This window comes from Castor canadensis, chromosome 9 (assembly GCF_047511655.1).
Source record: "Castor canadensis chromosome 9, mCasCan1.hap1v2, whole genome shotgun sequence".
Taxonomy (NCBI): Eukaryota; Metazoa; Chordata; class Mammalia; order Rodentia; family Castoridae; genus Castor; species Castor canadensis.
The window spans coordinates 9,262,087-9,284,614 of NC_133394.1; the positions used below are offsets into that span (position 1 = coordinate 9,262,087).

Below are 22,528 nucleotides of genomic sequence, written 5' to 3' on the forward strand. Positions count from 1 at the left end.
AAAAAAAGGAATACACTTTGAATAGACTGAAAAAGGGTCACTTCTAGTGTGGGAAGGACTTGATAGTGGTTTTGATTTGCATATTTTTAAAATTTTTTCATGATGTCCATTTGTCTGTTTCTTTTATTGTTTTTGCCATTGGTATCAGATCCAAGAAATAATTACTAAATCCAGTGTTGTAAAGAGTTGGCCCTATTTTCTTCTAAAAGGTTTTTTGTTCTTGTTGTCACTGGGATTTGAACTCAAGGACTCACACTTTCTAGGCACGCGTTCTACAACTTGAACCATTCTACTAGCCCTTTAAGAGTATTGTAATTGTAGGTCATACATTTAAGTTATGGATCTATTCTGAGTTAATTTTTTAAAAACATTTTATTTTATTGGTGGTTCTGGAGTTTGAACTCAAACTTTATTCTTCTGCTTGAGCCACACCTCCAGCCCTTGCGTTGATTTTTTATATATGGTGTTAAGTACTGCTGAATTTTTTTTTTTTAAATTGACCTCATGATTTTATTTTCTTCATAAGAAAAAAAAGATGTTGCTTAGAACTGGATCACTTGCCCCTTTCTCTTTTTATCCCCTCCCAGTTTAAAATGCCTGCATCTTTTGATAGCCAGCATTCTCTTAGATCTGCAGTTAAGCTCAGCACACTCAAGCTTTAGCAAAATTTTCTTTTTATTTTTAGCTTTTTTCTGGAAAATCAGTTTAGTCTGCCCACCATAGCCACTATGCTTCCTGTCAAAAAGACATTTTCCCTGGGTATGCAGAGAATCCTTGCCCTTCTGGTACTGGATCGCTTGGTGAGGTTGGTGCTTGCCGCACTTTTTACAGAAAGTTCGATGGGTTTTAGGAGCATTAACCATGATTACAGGAGGGCTAAAACTGCTGCATTCTTTTGCAAGTAAATACGCAGTCTTCCCACCACCATTTGTTGAAAACACTGCCCTTCCTCCGCATTTTTGGCACTGTTACAGAAAATCACTCAAGTAAATATTTTTGCAGGGCATATTTCTGGGCTCCTCCATTTATGTATATGTACTTTATTCTACTGCCACACTGTTTTAATAACTGTAGCTTTGTAGTAAGTTTTGAAATCAAGAAGTCTGAGTCCTCCATCTTTGTTCCTTTTTTTTCTCCTAGATTTGTTTGTATTATTTGGGGCCTTTTCATATTCCACATGAATTTGGAATGCGTGCTTTTCTCAGTTAAAAAAAATAAATGATTTCAATGGGGGTTGCATAAATTCGTAGTTTTCTTTGGTAGGTCTTCCTGTACATGAGTTTGGGATATTTTTCCATTTATTTGTATCTTTCTAAAATGTTTTTTTGTAGTTTTCATTATACAAGTCTTTCACCTCCTTGGTTAATTCCCACGTTTTTATACCTTTATATTCTCTTCTAAATGAATTTTCTTTTGTTTCTATTTTTTTAGACAGGGTCTCACTATGTAGGTTGACCTTGAACTCCTAATACTCTTGGCGTCAGGAACTTCCCAAATCCTGGGATTGCAGTGGGGTGGCATCACATCTGGCTTTGAAGTTGTTTCTTAATTTCCTTTTTGGATTGTTTGTTGTTAAGTGTATAGAAATGCAACTCATTTTTGTGTATTAGTTTTATAAACTGCCATTTTGTTGGATTCCTTTATTCTAACAGTTCTTTAGTGGACTCTTTCATGATTTTGTAAATATAAAATATTGTCTTTGAAGTGTATAATTTTACTTCTTTCCAGTTTGAATGCATTTTATTTCTTTTTCTTGCTTGATCGCTTTGACTAGGACTTCTAGTACTCACTAAGTGACCAAAGTAGGCATCTTTGCTATTTCTCATCTTTTGGAAAAGCTTTTAGGTTTTCAAGATGGGTTGTCATGCTTGCTGTGGGATCTTCATACTTTTTGTTATTTTTTATGTTGGGGTAGTTTTTATGTTGGGGTAGTCCTAATTTGCTGAGTGCTTTTATCATGAAAAGGGTGTTGAGTTTTGTCAAATGCTTTTTTATACATGAATTTCTATGATTGTGTATTCTCTGTTAATGTGATATATGAATTTTTTTATGTTGAACAAGCCTTGCATTGCAGGAATAGATTCTAGTTGATTATTGTATATAATCCTTTTAATTTGTTGCTGTATGTGGTTTGTTACTATTTTCTTGAAAAATTTTAAAAATCATTCATTTTCTATTCTGTGATTACTTTATAAGGTTACATTTTAATTAAATAAAACTCATGTTAGAGTTGAATTATATATAGATCTGGTCATCTATATATCTTTGAGGAGAAATAAAAAACTCTTTTTTTGAGTGAAATATGCTGCTTTGGGGTAGTATAAGGTTTGACCTCAGGTCCTTATACTTTTCTGGTATTCTTATTAAACTTTATTTGCTGCTAGAGTTTGTCAGCAGGCAATGTGGGATTACCCATATTTTGAGATTGGTAGTTTTTCCATTGGTGATACAGGGATTTGAACGTGGTTGCTAGGCAGGCTCTCTCCCATTTGAGCCCCACCCCGCCAGCTAGTTTCTCCTTTGTATGAAGAGTGCTCCCACTTATAAGAACTGTTGTAGAATTAATGCTTTTAAGTAAAGAAGATACTAGGATTTATTTACTTAAATGCATACCAATTCTTGATAAAGATGAATGGTTATTTGGAGGAATATGCAATTTCTGATTTTACATGCTTGGGATCCAGCCTAGGTCTTTGGCATGCTAGGCAAGCACTCTGGTACCAAGCTAAATAAATTCAGTTCCTGAATCCATTTTTATAGGTCACATTGAAATGGGATAATTGAAGTCATGATGTTGAGGAAACTTAAAATATTGAAGTCTGTCCAGTTTCATTACTTTAGAACAAAATAATCTTTCTGTTCTGAAGTATGATAAGATAAAAAGCTTATTGCTGTATTATAGAAACAGTCCACTCAGAAGGGGAGGTTTGGTTTGTTTTTTCTGGTGAGTTTTATTTTATTTTATTTATTTAGTTTTTAATTATTCATTTATTCACATGTGCATACATTGTTTGGGTCATTCCACCCCCGCCAGGTTTGGTTTGTAATGTTCTTGTGGTATACTTATTTATTTCGGAGATTATCCAGTTGGTTAATCTTGTATATGTGTTTATTTTTTCACTTTATTTTTGGTATTTTACTTGCTATTTGTTTACAAAACTGAGTAAGCAAAGAATCAAGGTCAGATAACAGTTGAATTTGTTGATTAGAAGATCTGATAAAAGACTAAAACTCTTGTTATTAATATCTTGTGCTAAATAACATTTCCTCGTTTTTTTGTATGTGGTAGAGTTGAGATTGTAGTCTAAATGTTTGACACTAACTCTATAGATAGGTAATCTCAGGCAAGTTGCTTGTTTTCTAAATTTTTGCCTCTGTACACTGAAGGTGGAACCTTTTGTGGCTTAGTTTACAGGATTATCAGGAACATAAATGACGTGGTAATGTGGAATTCTTTTCATAAATAGGGTGCTGTTAGGGCTGGTGAAGTGGCTCAAGTGGTAGAGTGCCTGCCTAACAACTGTGAGGTCTTGAGTTCAAATCCTAACACAGCCAAGAAAAATGGTGCTGTAAACAAATGTGAGGTCTTTCCAATCATACAATTAAAAAAAAAAATGGAACCCGGAATTTTTTAAGTTCAACTATATAAAGTCACATTGTACATGTGAAATAATACTGTCCGTGTCAGTGGTGTGCTAGTGGCCTTCCCTGTAATCCTAGGTACTTGGTAGGCTGAGATCAGGAACATTACACTTCAAAGCCAGCCTGGGCAAGTAGTTCATGAGACCCCCATCTCCAAAATAACCAGAGGAAAATGGCCTGTAAGTATGGCTCAAGTAGTAGAGTGTCTACTTGGCAAGCATGAAGCCCTGAGTTCGAATCCCATTCCCACCAAAAAAAGAAAGAAAGAAAGAAAGATCAATGTCTGTTTTTATATGCTAAATGTAAGCTGTTACTATAGAATAGTAAACTTCTATAAGTTTGAAATTAACACTTTCTTGTTAGGAAAAATCAGAATGTTTAATGGCAGTTGTCTCTGCAGTGGGATTATGGGTTTCATTTTCTTTTTTTTCTTCCTTTTCACTACTTCACTAATTTGTTGAGGTGAATTTTGTATTTTGCAATGTTTCTCTTATGAAAATTTACCTGGAATGCAATGCTAGGGTGAAGATACAGTAATGAGGCTCCCCAATTTGTGTACTTGTTACTGGAGAAGACCTTGACTCTGGTGGTATCACACAGTTAGCCCTCTGTGTCTTCACATCCCATTTCCACAGACTCAACTAGTCATGGACCAAAAAGCATCTGTACAGATTACGTACACCTTTTTTTCCTGCTATTACCAGCTACTTCCATAGTGTTTATGTTTGTTAGTAATTAGAAATAATCTAGAGGTGTGTTAAAACATACAGTGGCTCACACATGTAATCCTAGCTACTCAAGAGGCAGAGATAAGGAGGATCATGGTTCAAAGCCAGCCCGGGCAAACAGTTTGTGAGACCCTATCTCAAAAAAATCCATCACAAAAATAGGGCCAGTGGGATGGCTGAAGGTGTAGGTCTGAGTTCAAACCACAGTACCACCAAAAAAAAAAAAAACCCATCATAGGGGAGGGTGTATGTAGATTGCATGCATTGTATCTGAGGGACTTGCAAGTCCTGTGGCCCTGGAATACCAGGGGTACCAGTCTGTCACAGACCCCAGAGACTGCTGTGTATGCTATATGTTTTAGAACTTCAAGCCTTTGTCATGAAAGCTACTGATTTCAAGTTAACCGAAAGGAAATGTTAACCCTGCTCTGCTGGTGCAAATCTAGAATCCCAGCACTTAGGAAGCTACGGCTGGAGGATCCTGACTTGGAGGCAAGCCTGGCCAATGTAGCAAGACCTTGTCTCAAAAAAAGAAAAAGGGGCTTTTAATAACTTATTGCTATTTCAACATCACATTAATTTTGGATTTTTTTGTACTTTTATTTTTATTAGCATGTATTAATTGTACAGGAGGGTTTCGTTGCAACACTTACATATATGCTTATTATGTATGTTAACGAGATTCACCACCTCAAACATTCTCCCTTATCCTCCCCGCCCCGTTATTAATCTTCTGTTCTTTTCCTTATCTTTTGGTGACTATGTTTATCTTTCTTTGGTGCATATGTCTATGACTGGAATTTCTGGATCAAACAGTATGTGTATGGTTAGTTTTATTAGATACTGCCAAACTTTTTTAATTGGCTTCATTGACAGTTTACTTTTTTTATATCATAAAATTCATTCTGCCAAAGTTTTCCAAAGTGCTTGAGCCACTTTTCTCTGCATCAGTAACAGGTAAGAATTGAATTGCTTCATAGCTTTACCAATAGTTGATATTATCTAAGTTTATGGCAGGAAGTTGATTTTGATGTAATTTAAGTACTTTTTAATGTGTTTACACATTACTGTTTTCTTTATTACTGATGTTAAAAAGCTTTAAAATATGTTCTGGGTATAAGATCTCTGAACATATTAATTGTAAATGTCCTGTAACTGGCTTCCCTTTTTATTATACACGTTGTTGAACATTTAAATTTCCTGTTTAAGGGATTTTGCCTTTGCCACTGTAATAAAGACATTTTCTGTTTTGTTTTTCTACAAGCCTCTTTACTAACCTCACATTTAGATTGGCAATGCTCTTAGAATTTTCTTGGTTTGGTTATTTCTTTTTTTCTAATTTTTTTCTTTTTGTGGAACTGGGGCTTAAACTCACAGCCTACACCTCTCAAGCCACTCCACCAGCTCTTTTTTGTGATGGGGTTTTTCAAGATAGGGTCTCGCAGACTATTTGCCTGGGTTGACTTTGAACAGAGAACCTCCTGATCTCTGCCTCCTGAGTAACTAGGATTATAGGCATGAGCCACTCGCCCAGACTCACTAACTATTTGACCAGGCTGCAATTCTCCTTGATCTGTGTCTCCTGCATAGCTAGGATTACAAATGTGAGCCACCAGCACCTGGCTATCTTTTTTGTTTATACATTTTTTTCATGTTTGTGTTTCAGTTTTTATTGCTATCTTCTATTTCACTGATTTTTTTTCTTCTTCTGAGGTGTTACCTGGTGAAGTTTTTATATGTACATTTTTATATTCTTTTTGTTTAAATTCAGGGTCTCATGCTTGATAGGCAATTGTTGTACCATGATCCTTCTACCTAAGGGATGGGACCACAGGTTCATGCTACCATGTATGGCTTATAAATTGATAATGAGGTTTTGCTAACTTTTTGCCCAAGTTGGCCTCCAACCATGGGCCTTCACATTTAGCCTTGTCTGGAAACTTGCTGTAGATTTAAAATTATTTTACTGGCTATAGCTTTCTTTAAAGTGTGTTAGGCTTTGTTGTAGGTAGTGAAGTACTTCTATGACAATTTGAGGCTCTGTTAGGATAGGTATGGAGTAACACTCCAGGATTACTTTATATCTACTGCTTAGGCACCACTTTTCCACAACATTTATTGAAAACCTGTGGCCTTTCTTGACACTCCATTTGGGCTAATTTGAATTCTTAGCACTATGTGGGTTCTGAGAGTGTTTAAACTTACTCCTTCCTGGTCATTCTTTGTCTGGCCTTGTGAAGTTTTACCTCATACATGCAAGACTTAGTACTTAGTTTTCAGCAACAGACACATGAAGACCTTGTGCACATTTCTGAATCTCTTTCTTTGGGTAATACCATCATTTTCAGTATTCTTCCTTGCAGAGACACACCCCCCTCTTCTCTCTCTCTCTTTTTATTTTGGTGGTACTGGGGTTTGAACTCAGGGCCTCACACTTGCTAGGCAGGCAAACTCTACCACTTGAGCTGCTTCGCAAATCCTTTATTGTGTTGGGTTTTTTTGAGATAGTGTCTCTGAACTATTTGTCAGGGCTAGTTTTGAGCCATAATCTTCATCTCTGCCTCGTGAGTAACTGGGATTACAGGCGTGACCCAACAGCGCCTGGTTCCTTTGTCTCTTTACAACTTGCTGAGTTGTTTCTTTCTGTGCTGTGATCTAGAAAATATATGCCTGCAAGTGTAAAGTAGCATTTCTGCAGCTCATGTTTCTTCCCTTCTTTCCTGGTTCACAATCTAGTGCTGCCTGTTGAACAGTTATTTCGTGTGTTTTATCCAGTCATTTATGGTGAAAGGACAGATTTAACTTCACTATATCAGGGTCAAATGTGGCAGTCATCTAGCTATGCTTTTTTTTTTTAATTTTTAAAAAATTTTTTTAATTGATATCCCAAAGCAGAAAATTACGCATATTTTTTAGAATTTCATGCAGTGTTTACATTGTGTAATGGTCAAATCAAAGTAAACATTACTATTTTCCCAAATATTTATCAATTCTTTACAATGAAAACATTTAAAATGCTTTCTTCTAGATTCTCATAAAATCCAGTACGTTATCACTGTTTATAGTTACCTTCCTGTGCAGTAGCACATACACCTATCTAGCTATAACTTAGTACCCGTTTACCACCCTTTCCACCCTGCAGAATACCCTGCCTCTGGTAATCACCATTTTACTCTCAGCTCTGTTCAACTTTTATGAAATCAACATTCTTACATTCTACATATGAGTGAGATCGTGCAGTGTCTGTCTTTCTGTGCCTGGCCTATTTCATCTAACATATAATGATCTCCAGTTCCCTTCATGTTATCACAAATGATAGCATTTGTCTTATGGTTGGATAGTATTCCTTTGTGCATATATACCATATTTTCTTTATCCATTCATTAGTGATGGGCATTTAGGTTGTTTCTATTTCTTTACTATTGTGAATAGTCCTACAGTAAACGTGGGAGGACAAAAATCTCTTCAATATACTGATTTCACTTTCTTTGCATATACACACACACCCAGGAATGGGATTGATGGATCTTATGGTAGCTCTATTTTTAATTTTTAAAGGAACCTTTATACTGTGTTCCATAAAGGCAGTACTAATTTACATTCTCATCAGCAGTGTGCAGGGTTCCTTTTTCTCCTCATCTTTGCCAGCACTTGTCTTTATTGTTTTTGATCATGATCATTCTTACTAGAGGAAGTGATAGCTTATTGAGGTTTTAATGTGTACTTCCCTGATGGTTAGTGATGTCAAACATTTTTTCATATGCTTGTTGGCCATTTGTATGTCTTCTTTTGAGAAATGTCTGTTTAGGTTTGTTGCCTGGTTTTAATTTGGATTGTTTGGTTTCTTTGCTATTGAGTTTTGGGAGTTCTTTTATGTATTCTGGATATTAGCCTCTTGTTAGATGTATAGTTTTTAAATGTTTTCTCCCACTGTTGGTTGTCTATTCATTTTGTTGATTGTTTCCTTTATTGTATAGACACTTTTGAGATTGACTAATCCTTTTTGTCTAATTCTGCTTTTGTTTCCTGTGTTTTGGGGGTTTTGTCTTAAAGTTCCTTAGCTTTTCCAGTGTTCTAATGCACTTTCTCGTAGTAGTTTCGTAGTTGTGAGTGTTAACCTCTGCATCTTTAATCCACTTTAAGTTGAATTCCGTAACTGGTAAGGGGTAGGACTCTGGTTTTTTTGCGCTTTTCCCACCACTGCTTATTGAAGACAGTGGCCTTTCTCTACTGTGTTCTTAACATCTTTGTTGTAAATTAGTTAGTTGTTTACTTTTAGGTTCTGTATTCTATTGGTTTGTGTGTCTTTTTATGCCAAAAACATGCTGTTTTGATTACTGTGGCTTTGTAGTATATTTTGAAGGTGGTTAATACATTGTTTCCTGCTTTGTTCTTTCTGTCCAAGAGTGCTTTACCTATTTAGGGTTTTTTTAACAGTTCCATACAAATTTCAGGATAGTTTTTCCTAGTTCTATGAAGATTGTCATTGGTATTTTATAGACCTTGTATTGAGTTCCATATATATTATAAAGAACACATTGTGCAATGTGGACATTTTAACAAAATTGATTCTTCCAGTACATGAACACAAGATACCGTTCCCATTTTGTGTGTGTGTGTGTGTGTGTGTGTTCACGTGTATCCTTTTCAGTTTCTTTCATCAGTGTTTTATAGTTTCGTTGTAGAGTTCTTTTATCTCTTTAGTTAAATTTATGTGTTTTTGGACTGGAGTTTGAACTTACGGTCTTGTGCTTGCTTGGCTGGTGCTCTACCCTCAACCTTTTAGTTATTTTCCAGGTAGGATTTTGAGCTTTTGCCCAAAGCTTGCCTCAGACTATGATTCTCTTACCTATGGCCTCCAGCATTGCTGGGATGATAAGACCCTTCATGTCTTACTGTTGAGTTGCAGGGAGAGGTCCTGTTAATTTTGTCTGGGCTGGCCTTGAACTACAATCTTCCTGAATTCCCTCTCCTGGACACCACCACACCTGGCTGTTCTTCAGTTTTAAATTTTTGTAGCTATTATAAATGGGATTGTTTTCTTAATTTCCATTTCAAATAATTAGCTGTTGGTATGTTAAACAGTTACTGAGTTTTGTACGATTTTTGTATCCTGAACCTTTGTTGAACATGTCTATTGGTTTTAAAAGGTTTGTTTTGTAGTGGCTTTGGGGTTTTGTTTATATAGATAATGTCATCTATAAACCCTAACAATTTGACATTTTTTTTTCCCCCTTGAGACAGGCAGGGTCTTGTTCTGTAGTCCAGTCTGGCCTTGAACTTGAGAACTTCCTGTATTCGCTTCCTAATTGCTGCAATTACAGGCATGTACCACCACACTCAGCTTCAGTATAACTTACTATTTTCCAATTTGAATGTTCTTGGACTGACTGAGTGACTCAAGTGGTAGAGCACTTGCCAGTAAGCAGGAGGCCCTAAATTCAAACCATAGTACCCAAAAAAAAAAAAAAAAACTTGAATACCCTTTATTTCTTTCTTTAGCATAATTTCTCTGGCTAGAATTTCCAGTGCTATATTGTACAGAAAGGTCATCTTTGCTTTTCAACATCTGAGAAGGCCAACTACATGATTACAGAAAGCTAACTATGGTTTTATGAATAGTAACACCTTATGCTCTTTCTATGTATATAGTTCCCAGAAAGAGCAAAAAGTTAAGAGCATTCCTTTTAATTAGCTTAATCTCTATATCATAGCTTCCTTTAATGTTTTTTACTATTATAAGAAAAACAAAACGATTCCAATTCTTTCTGCCAAGTAAATAACACTAAATTCATGTGTATGTGCCCCTTATGGTTAATGATAGGTCCCAGGCTACTGCTTGTGCTCTCCCTCTTCTGATTCCCTAAGGCATTGCACCTCCTGCGTCATGGACAGAGCAGTAGCTAAGAAACTATTGCAGAGAGACTGGGACTGACCGGCCCTACTACAAGATGAAAATACAAAGGCAGGAGAAGGCATTTAAAAGGAGCAGTTTTGTTTCGTTTTGTTTTGCAGTGCTAGGGATCAAACTTGGGGCCTTGTGTATACTAGGCTAGCCTACCTCTGAGCTGTATCTCTCGCCCCCTTTTTTCTTAACCATCTGAGTTGAGGGGAGGGTGTCTACTGAGATGATGAAGACTTGGTGGGAAATAAATTTTATGGGAAAAGACTTGTGTTTGGATGTCCTGTTTTTTCAGATGCGGAACTCACAGAGTAATGTTGGTGACTACATAGTTGGTTATAGAACAAGTCTAGTTTACTGCAGCATGAACTTAATTGGTTTCTTGATGATTCATGTAAAATTTGACATTTTTTTTTGTTTTGGATTTGTACCTTTTCTACTATGATTTTTATCATCCCTTATCCCTCCCAGATTTGACTATTGCCTCAAAAGATGTGAAGTAGCCAGGTGTGGTGGTGCACTCAGGAGGTAAGAGGATGATGAGATCGTGGCCAGCCTGAACTACCAGGGCAAGACTCTGTCATCAATCATTGTATCTTTGTAGATGCGTAGTTTCTTTCTATGATGCATCTAATCCTTTACAAGTATTTTTTTAGTGGAGCTTGCAGAGTGGCTCAAGTGGTAGAGCTCCTGCCTAGCAAGCATGAGGCCCTGAGTTCAAAGCCCAGTGCTGCTTTAAAAAAAAAAAAAACAGTACTTCTTAAAGTATGTTGATATTTTCTTAAAGCACTTAAGGTTTTGGAAAAATAGGTCTATTTCCCCCTGCCCCCTTGAATTCCCACACCAGAATCAAGCAACCTCAGTTCTGTTTTCTCTGGGTTTTGCATTGTTGCTTAATAATATATTATTTCTTTTTTGTTAAATTTATATAAATCACTTTTATTTAAGAATTTCCAACATTGACAGCTCTTACAAAAAGCATCCAAGCTCCGAACACAACTGCAGCAAACAGCATTCTTATGGATAGCGAACAGATAAGTGAATTTGCACCCTTCTGAGTTCACTGGTGAGCTCGGTTCCAAGTACTCCTGCAAAGCACACTGGAAGCTCAAGCCATGTTCATGGTCCCACCCCTGTATTTCACTGAAAAGAGAGCACACACCATACAGCATTCACAGAAGTGGACACAAGGAAAGGGGAAATACAAGTATCATTTCTCTCAACTAATAGGGGTTATCTAAGAACAAAACTCAAAGTCTTCCAACAGATATGGATGTCCTTTGGGTATAAGAACGTTCACACATTATTTGCTGTCATGGCTCTCTGCACGTTCTCTCACCAAAGACATAGGATTAAGGATTGAGAAACACAGCTGGCCATGTTACAAATACACATTATGTACCACTAAGTCTCTGTGCACACACTCTCCTTTTCTCACTCACTTAGCCTTTCATGCCTCGATAGCACCACCAGTCTCTCACAGGGTTTCAAAATCCCACATAAAGAGCCTTCAGAATAATATATCTTCTCTTTTTTCTTTCCTTTTTGTTTCCCCCCACTGTACTGAGGTTTGAACTCAGGGCCTATACCTTGAGCCACTCCACCAGCCCTTTTTATGTGTGTATTAGGTATTTTCAAGATAGGATTTCACGGACTATTTGTTTGGGCTGGCTTCGAACTGTAATCCTCTTGATCTCTGCCTCCTGAGTAGCTAGGATTACAGACATTGAGTCACTGGTGCCCGGCATATCCTTTCTTAATATATGACTCTGAAGACATCAGCTTTGGGTTATTAAAAGTGAAATAGAACTTCCTCATTTACACATTTGCCCGCTCTTTTTTTCTCATTCCTCCTACATAGTTATATCACAGTTTTTTGATTAGCCAGTACTGATTGCTTACTTTTTATTCCTGTGCATATATATTGTTCACTGTTAAGCTAAATATCCTTCTAAATCCTGCTGCCCTTTCATATATACACCTTTGTTTTTTCAGTTAGCCACTTAACTGGTGGTTTTCTATACACCTATGCTTATTTTCCGCAAATGTGAATGTTTTTGTCGTGTGCTTATAAAATAATATTTTCCATATTATCAGGCAAAACAGGTTCCTTTTACTTTCATATTTGAAACTTCAGTAATTTTTTTTAGCAGCCTTTTAGTGGGTTGTAGAAAAATAGGGAAATAACATTCTTTTGTAGAGTAAAAATTTTAACTTTAGGATTTAAAGTTTTTGCTTTGCTTATTAACTTCACATTTTTTTTTTCGTTTTGACAGAGATGTTATGAACATAAGCAGTATAGAAATGGATTGAAGTTCTGTAAACAAATCCTCTCTAATCCCAAATTTGCAGAGCATGGAGGTAAGAACAGATACCATGTATTAAGTGTAAGTAGGTTTTATTATCTGTTTGGCCTCCCGTTTGGGGCTCTTATTTTCCAGAGAGAATGTACGACTTTAACTTCTTTGAGAGGGTAAAATTTAATGGTGAATTTTGAATTTAATGTCCAGAAAATGATAAGTCCCACTTGAGCTTTTATTTATTCCTATGTTGAATATTAGCTCTGTAGGAAAAGCAAAACACAATAGGACAGTATGCTTTCTTAAGTAAAATTCTGTACAAGAAAATTTTATTTTAGAACTTTGAACTGGAGGAATTTTATTCCTTATAGTAAGTTTATTCAGAACGTGACCATTTGTCTATGCTTATGACCCATCACTTTATTTACACTTTATCTTAATTAGGGTTTCAAAACTGAGTCATGTTTATTATATTTTATTTGTATTGTAATGGAGAGCTTACAAGCTTGTACCTGCATGAAGGTAGATGGCTTGGATGTTAATAGTGAAAGTGGTGAGTGTGTGGCTAACCTTGTGAGGAAGCAGAGAAAAATACAATTTTGTAGGTCAGAGTTGAATAGACTTAAGAAATACAGCTCATTATTTCTAAAATGTAACTCCATCCCCCCCAATATTTTAATGTATCTGAAATTAGGTTGGTTGAGAAGTGTTATTCCATTCAAAATATTTTTTAAAAGTACATGTTGACTCTTTCTCATGATTATACCTTTAGTCTTTATCTTGTATTCCCAATTATTTTTTCTTCAAATTCTAAATTTAGGCAAATAAGTCATAATAAATGTTTTTATTTCTTTATGCATTATAAAATTTGAAGTCTTTTTTTTTTCTTTTCTGAAAACTTAATATTTCTTATAATTCTCTTGTAATGCTGATTGCCCATATCAAGTTTCTGACATATTCTACTTTATATTTAATAATAATTCAAAAGAATCCTTTTAAAATAAGCTTGTGAAGGTCAGAATTGTAGGTAGTTGATCTGTATGTCTTAAGTATTAAAGCATGAGCTTAGGGCTGGTGGGGTGGCTCAAGTGGTAGAGTGTGTGCCTAGCAAGTGTGAACCTCTGAGTTCAAATCCTAGTACCACAAAAAAAAAAAATGCCTGTCAATAAATAAGAAATTTTTTTTTAAAGAGTCTGTTTTCAAGATTTTTTTTTTTTGTCAGCATTTTACCACTTGAACCATGCCCCTACCCCTTTTCATTTTAGTTTTTTTCATCTAGGATTTGTATTTTTTGCTCATGCCAAGATCATGCATAGCTGGAATTACAGATGTGTGCCACCATTGCAGCCCTTTGTTCTTTTTTCTTTCCCCTTCCTGGGTCTGGGGTTTGAACACATGGCTTTGCTGAAGATGGGGGTCTTATGAGCCATTTGTCCAGGCTGTCCTTGAACCCCCATCCTCCTCATCTCAGCCTCCCAAGTAGCTAGGATTACAGCTGTGAACTACCAGATCCTGGCCCCATTTTAATATTTTAAAGTAATAGTTGCATAAGGTCACTCCATGGAATTCCCCTAAGAATAGGACTAGAATGATTGTATGTCGTCAGTGTATGAATTACTGCCTTTCTAGCCAATATGCGTGTATTTTGTGTTTTTATCTAAAAAATCTAGGAGAATCTCTGAGACTACAGTCTAAAAATATGCTTCCTTGGCTTAATCATTTTTAAAAATATTTTAATTCTGTGCAAACCTGGAAAATGTCACAGTAATCTTGAAATTTTTAATTCTAAGCACAGTGTAATATTTGGCTTTAAAATTATAGTTACCTTGTTAATTATTTTTTATATTTTTAATGTTTAATTTCTTTTACCTTCCCTTTTCCTCCTTGTCATTAAAAAGAAACCCTGGCTATGAAAGGGTTAACACTGAATTGTCTGGGGAAGAAAGAAGAAGCTTATGAATTGGTTCGTAGAGGCTTGAGAAATGACTTGAAGAGTCACGTGTGTATCCTTTCCAGTGTACATTTAATATTGAGGGGTGTTTTTAGCTAGGACCATCATTTGAAAGTCAGAAGTTTGAAATCCTCTCGTTGTGTGACTGCAGAAGAAATTGTTTGCTCTTCAGTTCAGTAGCAGCAGCTGCTTTCATGGTGTGTTAGCATGTTTCCCTTTATGTTTTCTAAAAAACATAAAGTAGTGAGAGCTCCTCCCACTACTGAGGAGTGAGGGCACTGCTGTGGCCCCAATGTTTGTGTCCCCCACATTCACACGTTGAAGCCTAATCACCGCCGTGCCATTAGAGGTCGGGGCTCTGGGAGATGATTAGGGTGTGGGGCAGATCCTTCATAAATGGCACGTGTGCCCTTATTAAAAGTGGCCGAGGGAGCTGGTTTGCCTCTTTGGTCATTCAAGGACACAGGTAGAATTGTGTCATCTATGAAGCGAAGAGCAAGCCTCACCAGATATTGATCTTGGTTTTTTGCCTCGAGAACTATGAGCAGCAAATTTCCTTTGTCTATAAATTATCCAGTTTAAGGTATTTTGTCAGATATCCATCATATTTCATCATGATCATAACTTTGAGAGAGGAAATATACTAAGGAGTAGTAGAGAGGCACTGTAATGTACTGGTTAAGAGCGCAGGCTTTGGAGAGTAGGCTTAAAATGTAGTATACTTCAATTTAAAATCCAGCTCTGCTCCTTTTGAACTGGATGACCTTGGGGCTCAGTTTCTTCATGTATATAATGGGGATAACCATACCCACCTCCTTGTGATATCGTACAAAGACTTAGTGATGAAGTATATGATATGTTTTAATTTATTTTGTTAAAGGAAGTCAGAAGAAAGATTAGCATGGTTTTTTTTTTTTTTTTTAATGGTACTGGATTTGTGTGTACAGGACTGTACACTTGCCAGGCAAGTACCCTCTACTGCTTGAACTATGCCTCCAGCCCAGGTTGCTGTTTTTTTAGTCTTTAGCAAATATTTCTGTGCCTGTTTTATAGCATAGCATAATTGTAAGAACTGAAACATCCAGGACAATATCAAGTGTTTACCAGGTCCCTGAAGTAGTACAGATGAAACAAATACTGCTTATAATTTTTCTTGTATTCTGGTGAAGAAAAATACTAGAAGCATACACAGAACACTTTTGAGTATTAAGTAAGGTGTTACAGCTTATTCAAAGAATTATCATTAATCCAGTAAAGCAGAAGTAGGTCTATTGAGAGTGATCAGAGGACTAGGAAAGTCAGCAAAGGCTTAATTACTAAGATTCTCATAGACTTTCTTGTTTGTTTGTTTGTTTTGCTTTTGCTTTTTTTGGTTTTTTGTGGGTTTTTTTTTTTTTTTTTTTTTTTTTCTTGATGGTACTGGCATTTAAATGAAAAACCTTGCACTTGCTAAGCAGGTGCCCTACCACTTGAGCTGCACCTCCAGCCCCTGGCTTCCATTTTTAATGATTATATCAGTATTCTACTCTATGTATTTACTTAATTGGGTTCTTACTAAAGTTAAACTGCTCAAAGATAGGGTTTTTAGGAGGTAAAGATTAGAAGCAGTTAAAATGTTGTAAATCTGCTTGAGAGCGAGATGAAGCCCTGAAAATATAGGAGGGCTTTGATGATAGAATGCTGGGCGGGGTGAAGAGAGGAGAAGAGAAAATAGAAATGGGAGTCAGAGAAGTGACAGTGCTTCTTAGGTTTTTAAATCCATGTTCCAGCCAGATTTACTTTCTCATTATTGAATTATTTTCATTTAGTATTTATAATATTAAATATGTATTTTTATTTATTACATCTTAGACATTTTATAGACTATGAAGGATCCTTGTCCCTAAAGTTGTTATTTTGAAATATTTGAGCCTAATCTGAGAGAGAAATATGCATTTCTGGAAAGGGAAGTCAATTTTTTCTGTTTCCTTTTGATTTTATGTATTTTGGAAAGATAAGTAGGATGGAATAAAAGGAGGCTGAAGATAAAGTAAAAAGACTTGTTTTGGGTGAGTTGGGTATTTTCTCCCATTTATAGTTTTATTTTTACAACCTATTTTCATTTTTCTTACTTATCTGTGTCTTTTACTAGGTCACCTGTACCATAATTAATATGAGTTTCAAATACTTTTATGTTAAGTGAATGAATGTTTTGATTTTAAATGTGATGGTGTTTCGGGAACTTTGTATGGTGCTGTGCAGTGTCCTAAGGAGCTTGTTAGCCAAAGGAAAAATCTATAGGATATTGCATTACATTGTGGACACCTGTTTCTTCTCCTTTTAGTAATAAAGATAATTTATTAAACTTAATGAGTATTTACTTTGAATTAACTAATGAACACTTTTATGTATCTTATCCCATTAAGTCATCACCGCTGTGCTTTATTGTATGGACTTACTTACATTTTATAAATGAGGAAACAATGCACTAACTTAATACAAGGTATAGAGTTAATAAGGCAGACTAAGCTAAATTTTCTGTCTCTGAAAGCTGTGCTCTTTTCTGTTGTATCACACCCTTTTTATCTTTGTATCCTCACCCCTTTTGAGCTTCTAATGTTAGAAATGGCCGTAGTTCTCTGGGCCTCCTGGGAGATCATTTGGAATAATATTTCTTGACTTGTAGGTTGTCTCCTTAACCAGTTCTTTAGGTTGGCATGTGTATGGCCTTCTTCAGAGGTCAGACAAGAAGTACGACGAAGCCATTAAGTGTTACAGAAATGCACTAAAATGGGATAAAGACAATCTTCAAATCTTAAGGGACCTTTCCTTGCTACAGATTCAAATGCGAGATCTTGAGGGTTACAGGGTGAGTAAAATAGAGGATTTTTTATTCCAAGAGGAAAATATTGTTCTTTAGACCTTAATGTACTTCCTGATAAAGAAAATTCCCATTTTGATTGTCAAAAGTGTTTAATTGAATCCCCGCCTTCTTAGTGTATATGTTTATGATTGGAATAATCATATCTTAAAAATATTTTCTTGTGAGGCAGATTTGAATGATTGTGTATTTAATCAATTTATTAAAAATTACCATTAATGCCAGGTGCAAGTGGCTCACGTCTATAATCCTAGCGACTCAGGAGGCAGAGATCAGGAGGATCTCGGTTCCTCCTGATAAGCCAGCCCAAATAGTTCGAGAGACCATATCTCAAAAAAACCCATCACAAATGAAGGGCTGCTGGAGTGGCTTGAGAAGTATAGGATCTGAGTTCAAGCCCCAGTACCACCAAAAAAAAAAAAAAAAAAAGTTACCATTAACTTCAGAACAATAATGAAAAAACAAAAATAAAGATTACCATTAATATTCACATAGACCAATGTCTTTAAGACTTAGCTTAGTTTTGGGTTTTTTAGTCCTCCTTTAATATTATCCCCACCCCGCTGTGGTAGTACCTGTCAAGCTGTTTTCCTTCTGTATTTTTTTTGTTTGTTTGTTTTTTTCTGGCAGAACTGGGGCTTGAACTGAGGGTCTCATACTTGCTAGGGACATGCTTTGTCACTTGAGCCACATTTCCAGTCTTCTCTGTTTCTTATTTTTTTTAAAGAATATTTAAATACCTTTCTCCTCTTTATTGTCTGTTTCGGTTCTTGGAATGGAAAGATCTGGAAGTAAACAAGGATTATGGGATTGAGTTTTTTATACGAGAAACTAAGATTTGTTAGGTGGTGTCACTGTGCTTCTTCACAAGTAATTTCTTTCCCTCTAGAAAGCCACAGTACGGATACCTAAAACTTTTCTACCATTGCTTAGCTAGCATTTTGCTGGACTTGCTTTAACTGAAATCTAAGAAAAAATGTTTTTTCTCCTCTTAAAGGAAACGAGATATCAGTTACTTCAGCTTCGACCTGCACAAAGAGCATCATGGATTGGTTATGCTATTGCTTACCATTTACTAGAAGATTATGAAATGGCAGCAAAGATCTTAGAAGAATTTAGAAAAACACAGCAGGTAATAAGACATTTTACTAGGTCAGACTAAAACAAGTGTTCATTGTCTGGCTAACTTTATTTGGAAATAACTTAAGACTTGCAGAAAAGTTGAAACAGTAGAACTCCACATAAGAATTCACATTTGATGCATTTATTTTAAGACATCTCTACCTATATCTTCATTTAAATCATCTTCCGAGATAAGAATTTAGCTCAGTGGCAGAGCACTTGCCTATTGTGCATAAGGTCCTGGGTTTGATCCCCATCAACCTAAAATAAAATGAAATTCTTCCTTGAATGTTTGTAATTGCAGTCATTGTGCTCTTTTACCCGTAAATGCTTCAGAAAGTGTTTCCTAAGAATAACTCTGGGGCTGGCAGAGGTGACTCAAGTGGTACAGCACCTGCCTAGCAAGTGTGAGACCCTGAGTTCAAACCCCAGTACTATCAAAAAAATAAATAAGAGCTCTGTAGTTGTTGGCATTGTATGTCTTGAGTGTACACATTATCAAAATTAGTCTTTATTATCTAATCCATAGTCCATATTGAAAATTTACTAGTTGTGTGAGTTAATTCCTTTGTAGCAATTTTTTCCCCATTCCAGTATTTGGTTGAATATAGTTATGCTTTCTCTTCAGTTTGTTCTGAAGTTGTTTTAAAGGTGTTTGTAATTTATGACATTGATAATGGTTTTGTAGAGTGTCCCTCCGTTTCCTCATTGTTAGATATGGTAAGCATTTTTGGCAGGATACTACAGAGGTGGTAATGAGTCCTTCTTGGTTCATCACATCCAGAGGCATGTGGCATCTGTTTCATTTGATCACTATGTTAAGGTTGAATCTCCACCTGGAAACTTGTTGGATTTTTTTCTTTGTACTAAATTATCTGAGATGAATAAATTGCTCCTCAGCAGACATTCACCACTGATTTTAATATTCATTGGTTATGATTCTTCCTAAATCAGTTGTTACTAGGGCAGTTGAAAAATGGGGATTCTCTGACTCTGTCATTTCTTTTAGATTTTTTTATTTGGCATTCTACTGTTAAGAGCTTTCCCCATTTATTTTGTGTAAGGTCTTATGGGTTATTTCTTATTCAGCTCATTATAAACTAATATTTATGTACTTAATTGCTCCATAGACAGGTATTAAGGAATCTTTTTTAAAGTCAGTTTTTATCAACCAGTTGTTATCCTTAGAGTTTTTATATATTTTTGAGCGTATAAATAATTTTCTCATAGGAAAACAATTCTTATTGCCAGTGTTCCTTATATCCATATACAGACATCCCCTGACAAAGTGGATTATGAATATAGTGAACTCCTTTTATATCAAAATCAAGTTCTTCGGGAAGCAGGTCTATATAGAGAAGCCTTGGAACACCTTTGTACCTATGAAAAGCAGATTTGCGATAAACTTGCTGTAGAAGAAACCAAAGGTATTTTTTTTTTTTTTTGAGAATGTCATTTATTCTAACTTAATTATAGGAAAGAGCTAGGCTGAGAAATCATGCAGTTGCTGCTGATGACCACCTGCCATCCACCCTTTTGGCAGTGGAAAACATTACGTTACTCATGTCAGCCACGGGTCTAGGAGATAAGAGTGGCCAACAAGGCCTCATTGAATGAAAAGACTCCATAAAGCATCTGGTTTTTTAGTCTTGGTTTTTTTGTTCATGTTGTTTTGAGAGGAATTTTGCTATATTTTCTTGGCTGATCTCAAACTCCTGTCTTTCAAAGTATCTTTGTTTTGAAAATATTACAGAATTTGACCAAAACATAGCAAACAATTACTTAATTATGTAAAATAGGATTAAATGTGTTAGAAACAGCATAGTATGTTATTTTTTATGTTTCAGTGAATTTGACGTTTGGTTACTATAGAACAGGCCTTTCCAGCTTGTAGTGTTAACACTTGGGATTTGTATTATTAGGGGTAGAGACCTTGTATTCATTAAGATGTTTAGCATCCCTATCTGCTTCCCATTAGATGCCAGTAACACCCACCACCCCTAATGTGACAACCAAAATGTCTATATACTGCCAAGTGTACCCGGGTGAGAACCATTGGTACAAATACTAAGAATATGGGTTCTTTTAGTTAAATTGCGTGGGATCACATTCTAACTCCAGCATTGTGAAAGTCCCTTGTTAAGTTTACTTAAGTTCTCTCTGCTTTAAAACTAAGAAAATATAGTAACCTATTTCTTAAAATTCAGAGGATCGAATTAGCGATCATCTCTGAACATTCAAAAGTCACTGGCACATAATAAGTTCTCAGTAAGTGTTCATTTTTAATTACCCAGTCCAAGTTTGAAGGAGAGAAAGGTGACATAGTGGATTGAAAATAATACCTTTGATGAATGGAGTGGAAATCCTGAGTAGGTTAGAAGCTTATGTGATCTTGAAGCTCATATATTTCTGTTGAAGCTCCTATGTCTCTCCATTCATCTGATTTGTTTCTTTCCAATGAATGTGGGAATGTGGTCTGGAGTTGGACAGATTATCTGAATAAATTGAGGCTGTGAAGAGGATGGCATTTCTAAGTAATGTGAATTTCCAAAAAGGACAAAATAAAATAATCCAGTAAAGTCTTCTTTAAGGGAGTTGGGAACTCAGGAGGATACCAGCTCCATCCACTTCCCAACATTGATTCATAATGAGGTTTTAAGAAAAATTTTGAGGAAAAATTAAAATTACAATTAGAAGATTTTTTTCCTCAGATATTTTAGCTAATGTATGTATATATATATATATATTTTGACCAGGGGAACTTATGTTGCAATTGTGTCGTTTGGGAGATGCTGCTGATGTTTATAGAGGACTGCAAGAGAGAAATCCTGAAAACTGGGCCTATTACAAAGGCTTAGAAAAAGCACTGAAGCCAGGTAGTGTTGTTTAAAATTAAATTTTCATTACTTTTGCTATATTTATGTTTTTTATTTTTTTTTTAATTTATTTATGTGTATACTAGGTTTGAACTCAGGGCCTTCAACTCCTCCAGCCCTTTTTTATGTTGGGTACTTTTGAGATAGGATCTTACAAACTATTTGCCCAGGCTGGCTTCAAACCACGGTCCTCCTGATCTCTGCTTCCTGAGTAGCTAGGATTACAGGTGTGAGCCACCAGCACCCAGCTGCTATATTTATTTTATTAACTCCAAAGCATGCTTAGATAAACAGTGGTTAAGAATTGGTTCAAAATCAGATTTTTTGTGTGTTGTACATTGCATACTTCCATTTGGCAGATTGCTTACACTCTGAATCTCTTCTAAAAAGTTTCTAGAAATGAGACAGAATTTAAGAAATTACTTTAGAAAAAAATCACATGCATAGTAGCATCAAAAACATGAAGGGGAAATTTCTACTGAAAGAAATGGAATGTGGTCAGCTATGGTTGCAGCACTGTGGCTCCCAGGGTCACATGAGTATAGACAGGCTGAATGAGCAACCACTGTCCCTCTGTTGGAAGAGGGGTTAAAATTCCATCACTCAAGCAAACTTGGATCCAGAGACTTCTTTGTGTACCCCCACCCATTGTCCTTTCCCATAAGTGGAGTCCACATGTGGGAACAGGCCCAGAAAAAAATAGACAAATTATATGATTTGAAGCTGTTTCCTTCAAGCCTGGTAGTGAGCCATTCCTGATACCATTTATACATGCAAGAGAAACCTTGTTGGAGATTATTTTGAAACAGACTTCTAAACTGTCATAAGAACACTAGTATGGAATGATGACTGTTAGTGCCAGCAAAAGGGATAGTAGAGATGAAGAGGAAATTGTAGCCATGAAACATGAATAGTTATGAGAAAGTGCTAATTGGGAATCTGGGAAATGAACTCTGCATATTGAAATAAAAATCTTCACAGACTGAATGAAGAGGGAAAGGAAAAATAATGAAATGGAAGATTAAACTGAAGAAAGCTTTTAAACATTTGCACCAAATGAAAGAAAAACCATAAAATACAGAGAAATGGAAGATAGATCCAGAGGTTTCAGACAGAGGAAAGAAGACATGGAATGAGCTAAAGAGTT

At 35.9% G+C, this 22,528-nt stretch overlaps 2 protein-coding genes across 4 annotated transcripts in view; one reads left to right on the forward strand and one right to left on the reverse strand.

The window, feature by feature from the left end:
• Positions 1 to 22,528, forward strand: part of Naa15 (N-alpha-acetyltransferase 15, NatA auxiliary subunit) — a 78,146-nt gene that overhangs the window by 23,756 nt on the left and 31,862 nt on the right. For 2 of the 3 annotated variants that reach the window (XM_020171481.2, XM_020171482.2), the window contains exons 2-7: positions 12,549 to 12,633; positions 14,471 to 14,575; positions 17,214 to 17,371; positions 18,381 to 18,515; positions 19,779 to 19,932; positions 21,262 to 21,381. In XM_020171481.2, the coding sequence (XP_020027070.2) occupies positions 12,549 to 12,633; positions 14,471 to 14,575; positions 17,214 to 17,371; positions 18,381 to 18,515; positions 19,779 to 19,932; positions 21,262 to 21,381 (757 nt within the window). Of the gene's footprint in view, positions 1 to 10,743; positions 10,801 to 12,548; positions 12,634 to 14,470; positions 14,576 to 17,213; positions 17,372 to 18,380; positions 18,516 to 19,778; positions 19,933 to 21,261; positions 21,382 to 22,528 lie in introns of all 3 variants that reach the window. The other variant, XM_074041186.1, reaches the window with a different exon arrangement.
• On the reverse strand, positions 372 to 915 carry LOC109691468 (large ribosomal subunit protein eL42-like). Its single transcript, XM_020171486.2, has one exon. It carries the CDS (start codon positions 861 to 863, stop codon positions 543 to 545), a length of 321 nt encoding a protein of 106 aa, XP_020027075.1. The 5' UTR covers positions 864 to 915; the 3' UTR covers positions 372 to 542.

Coding starts and splice junctions, on each gene's coding strand:
- LOC109691468 (XM_020171486.2), bottom strand. CDS start 863: ATGGTTAATGCTCCTAAAACCCATCGAACTTTCTGTAAAAAGTGCGGC.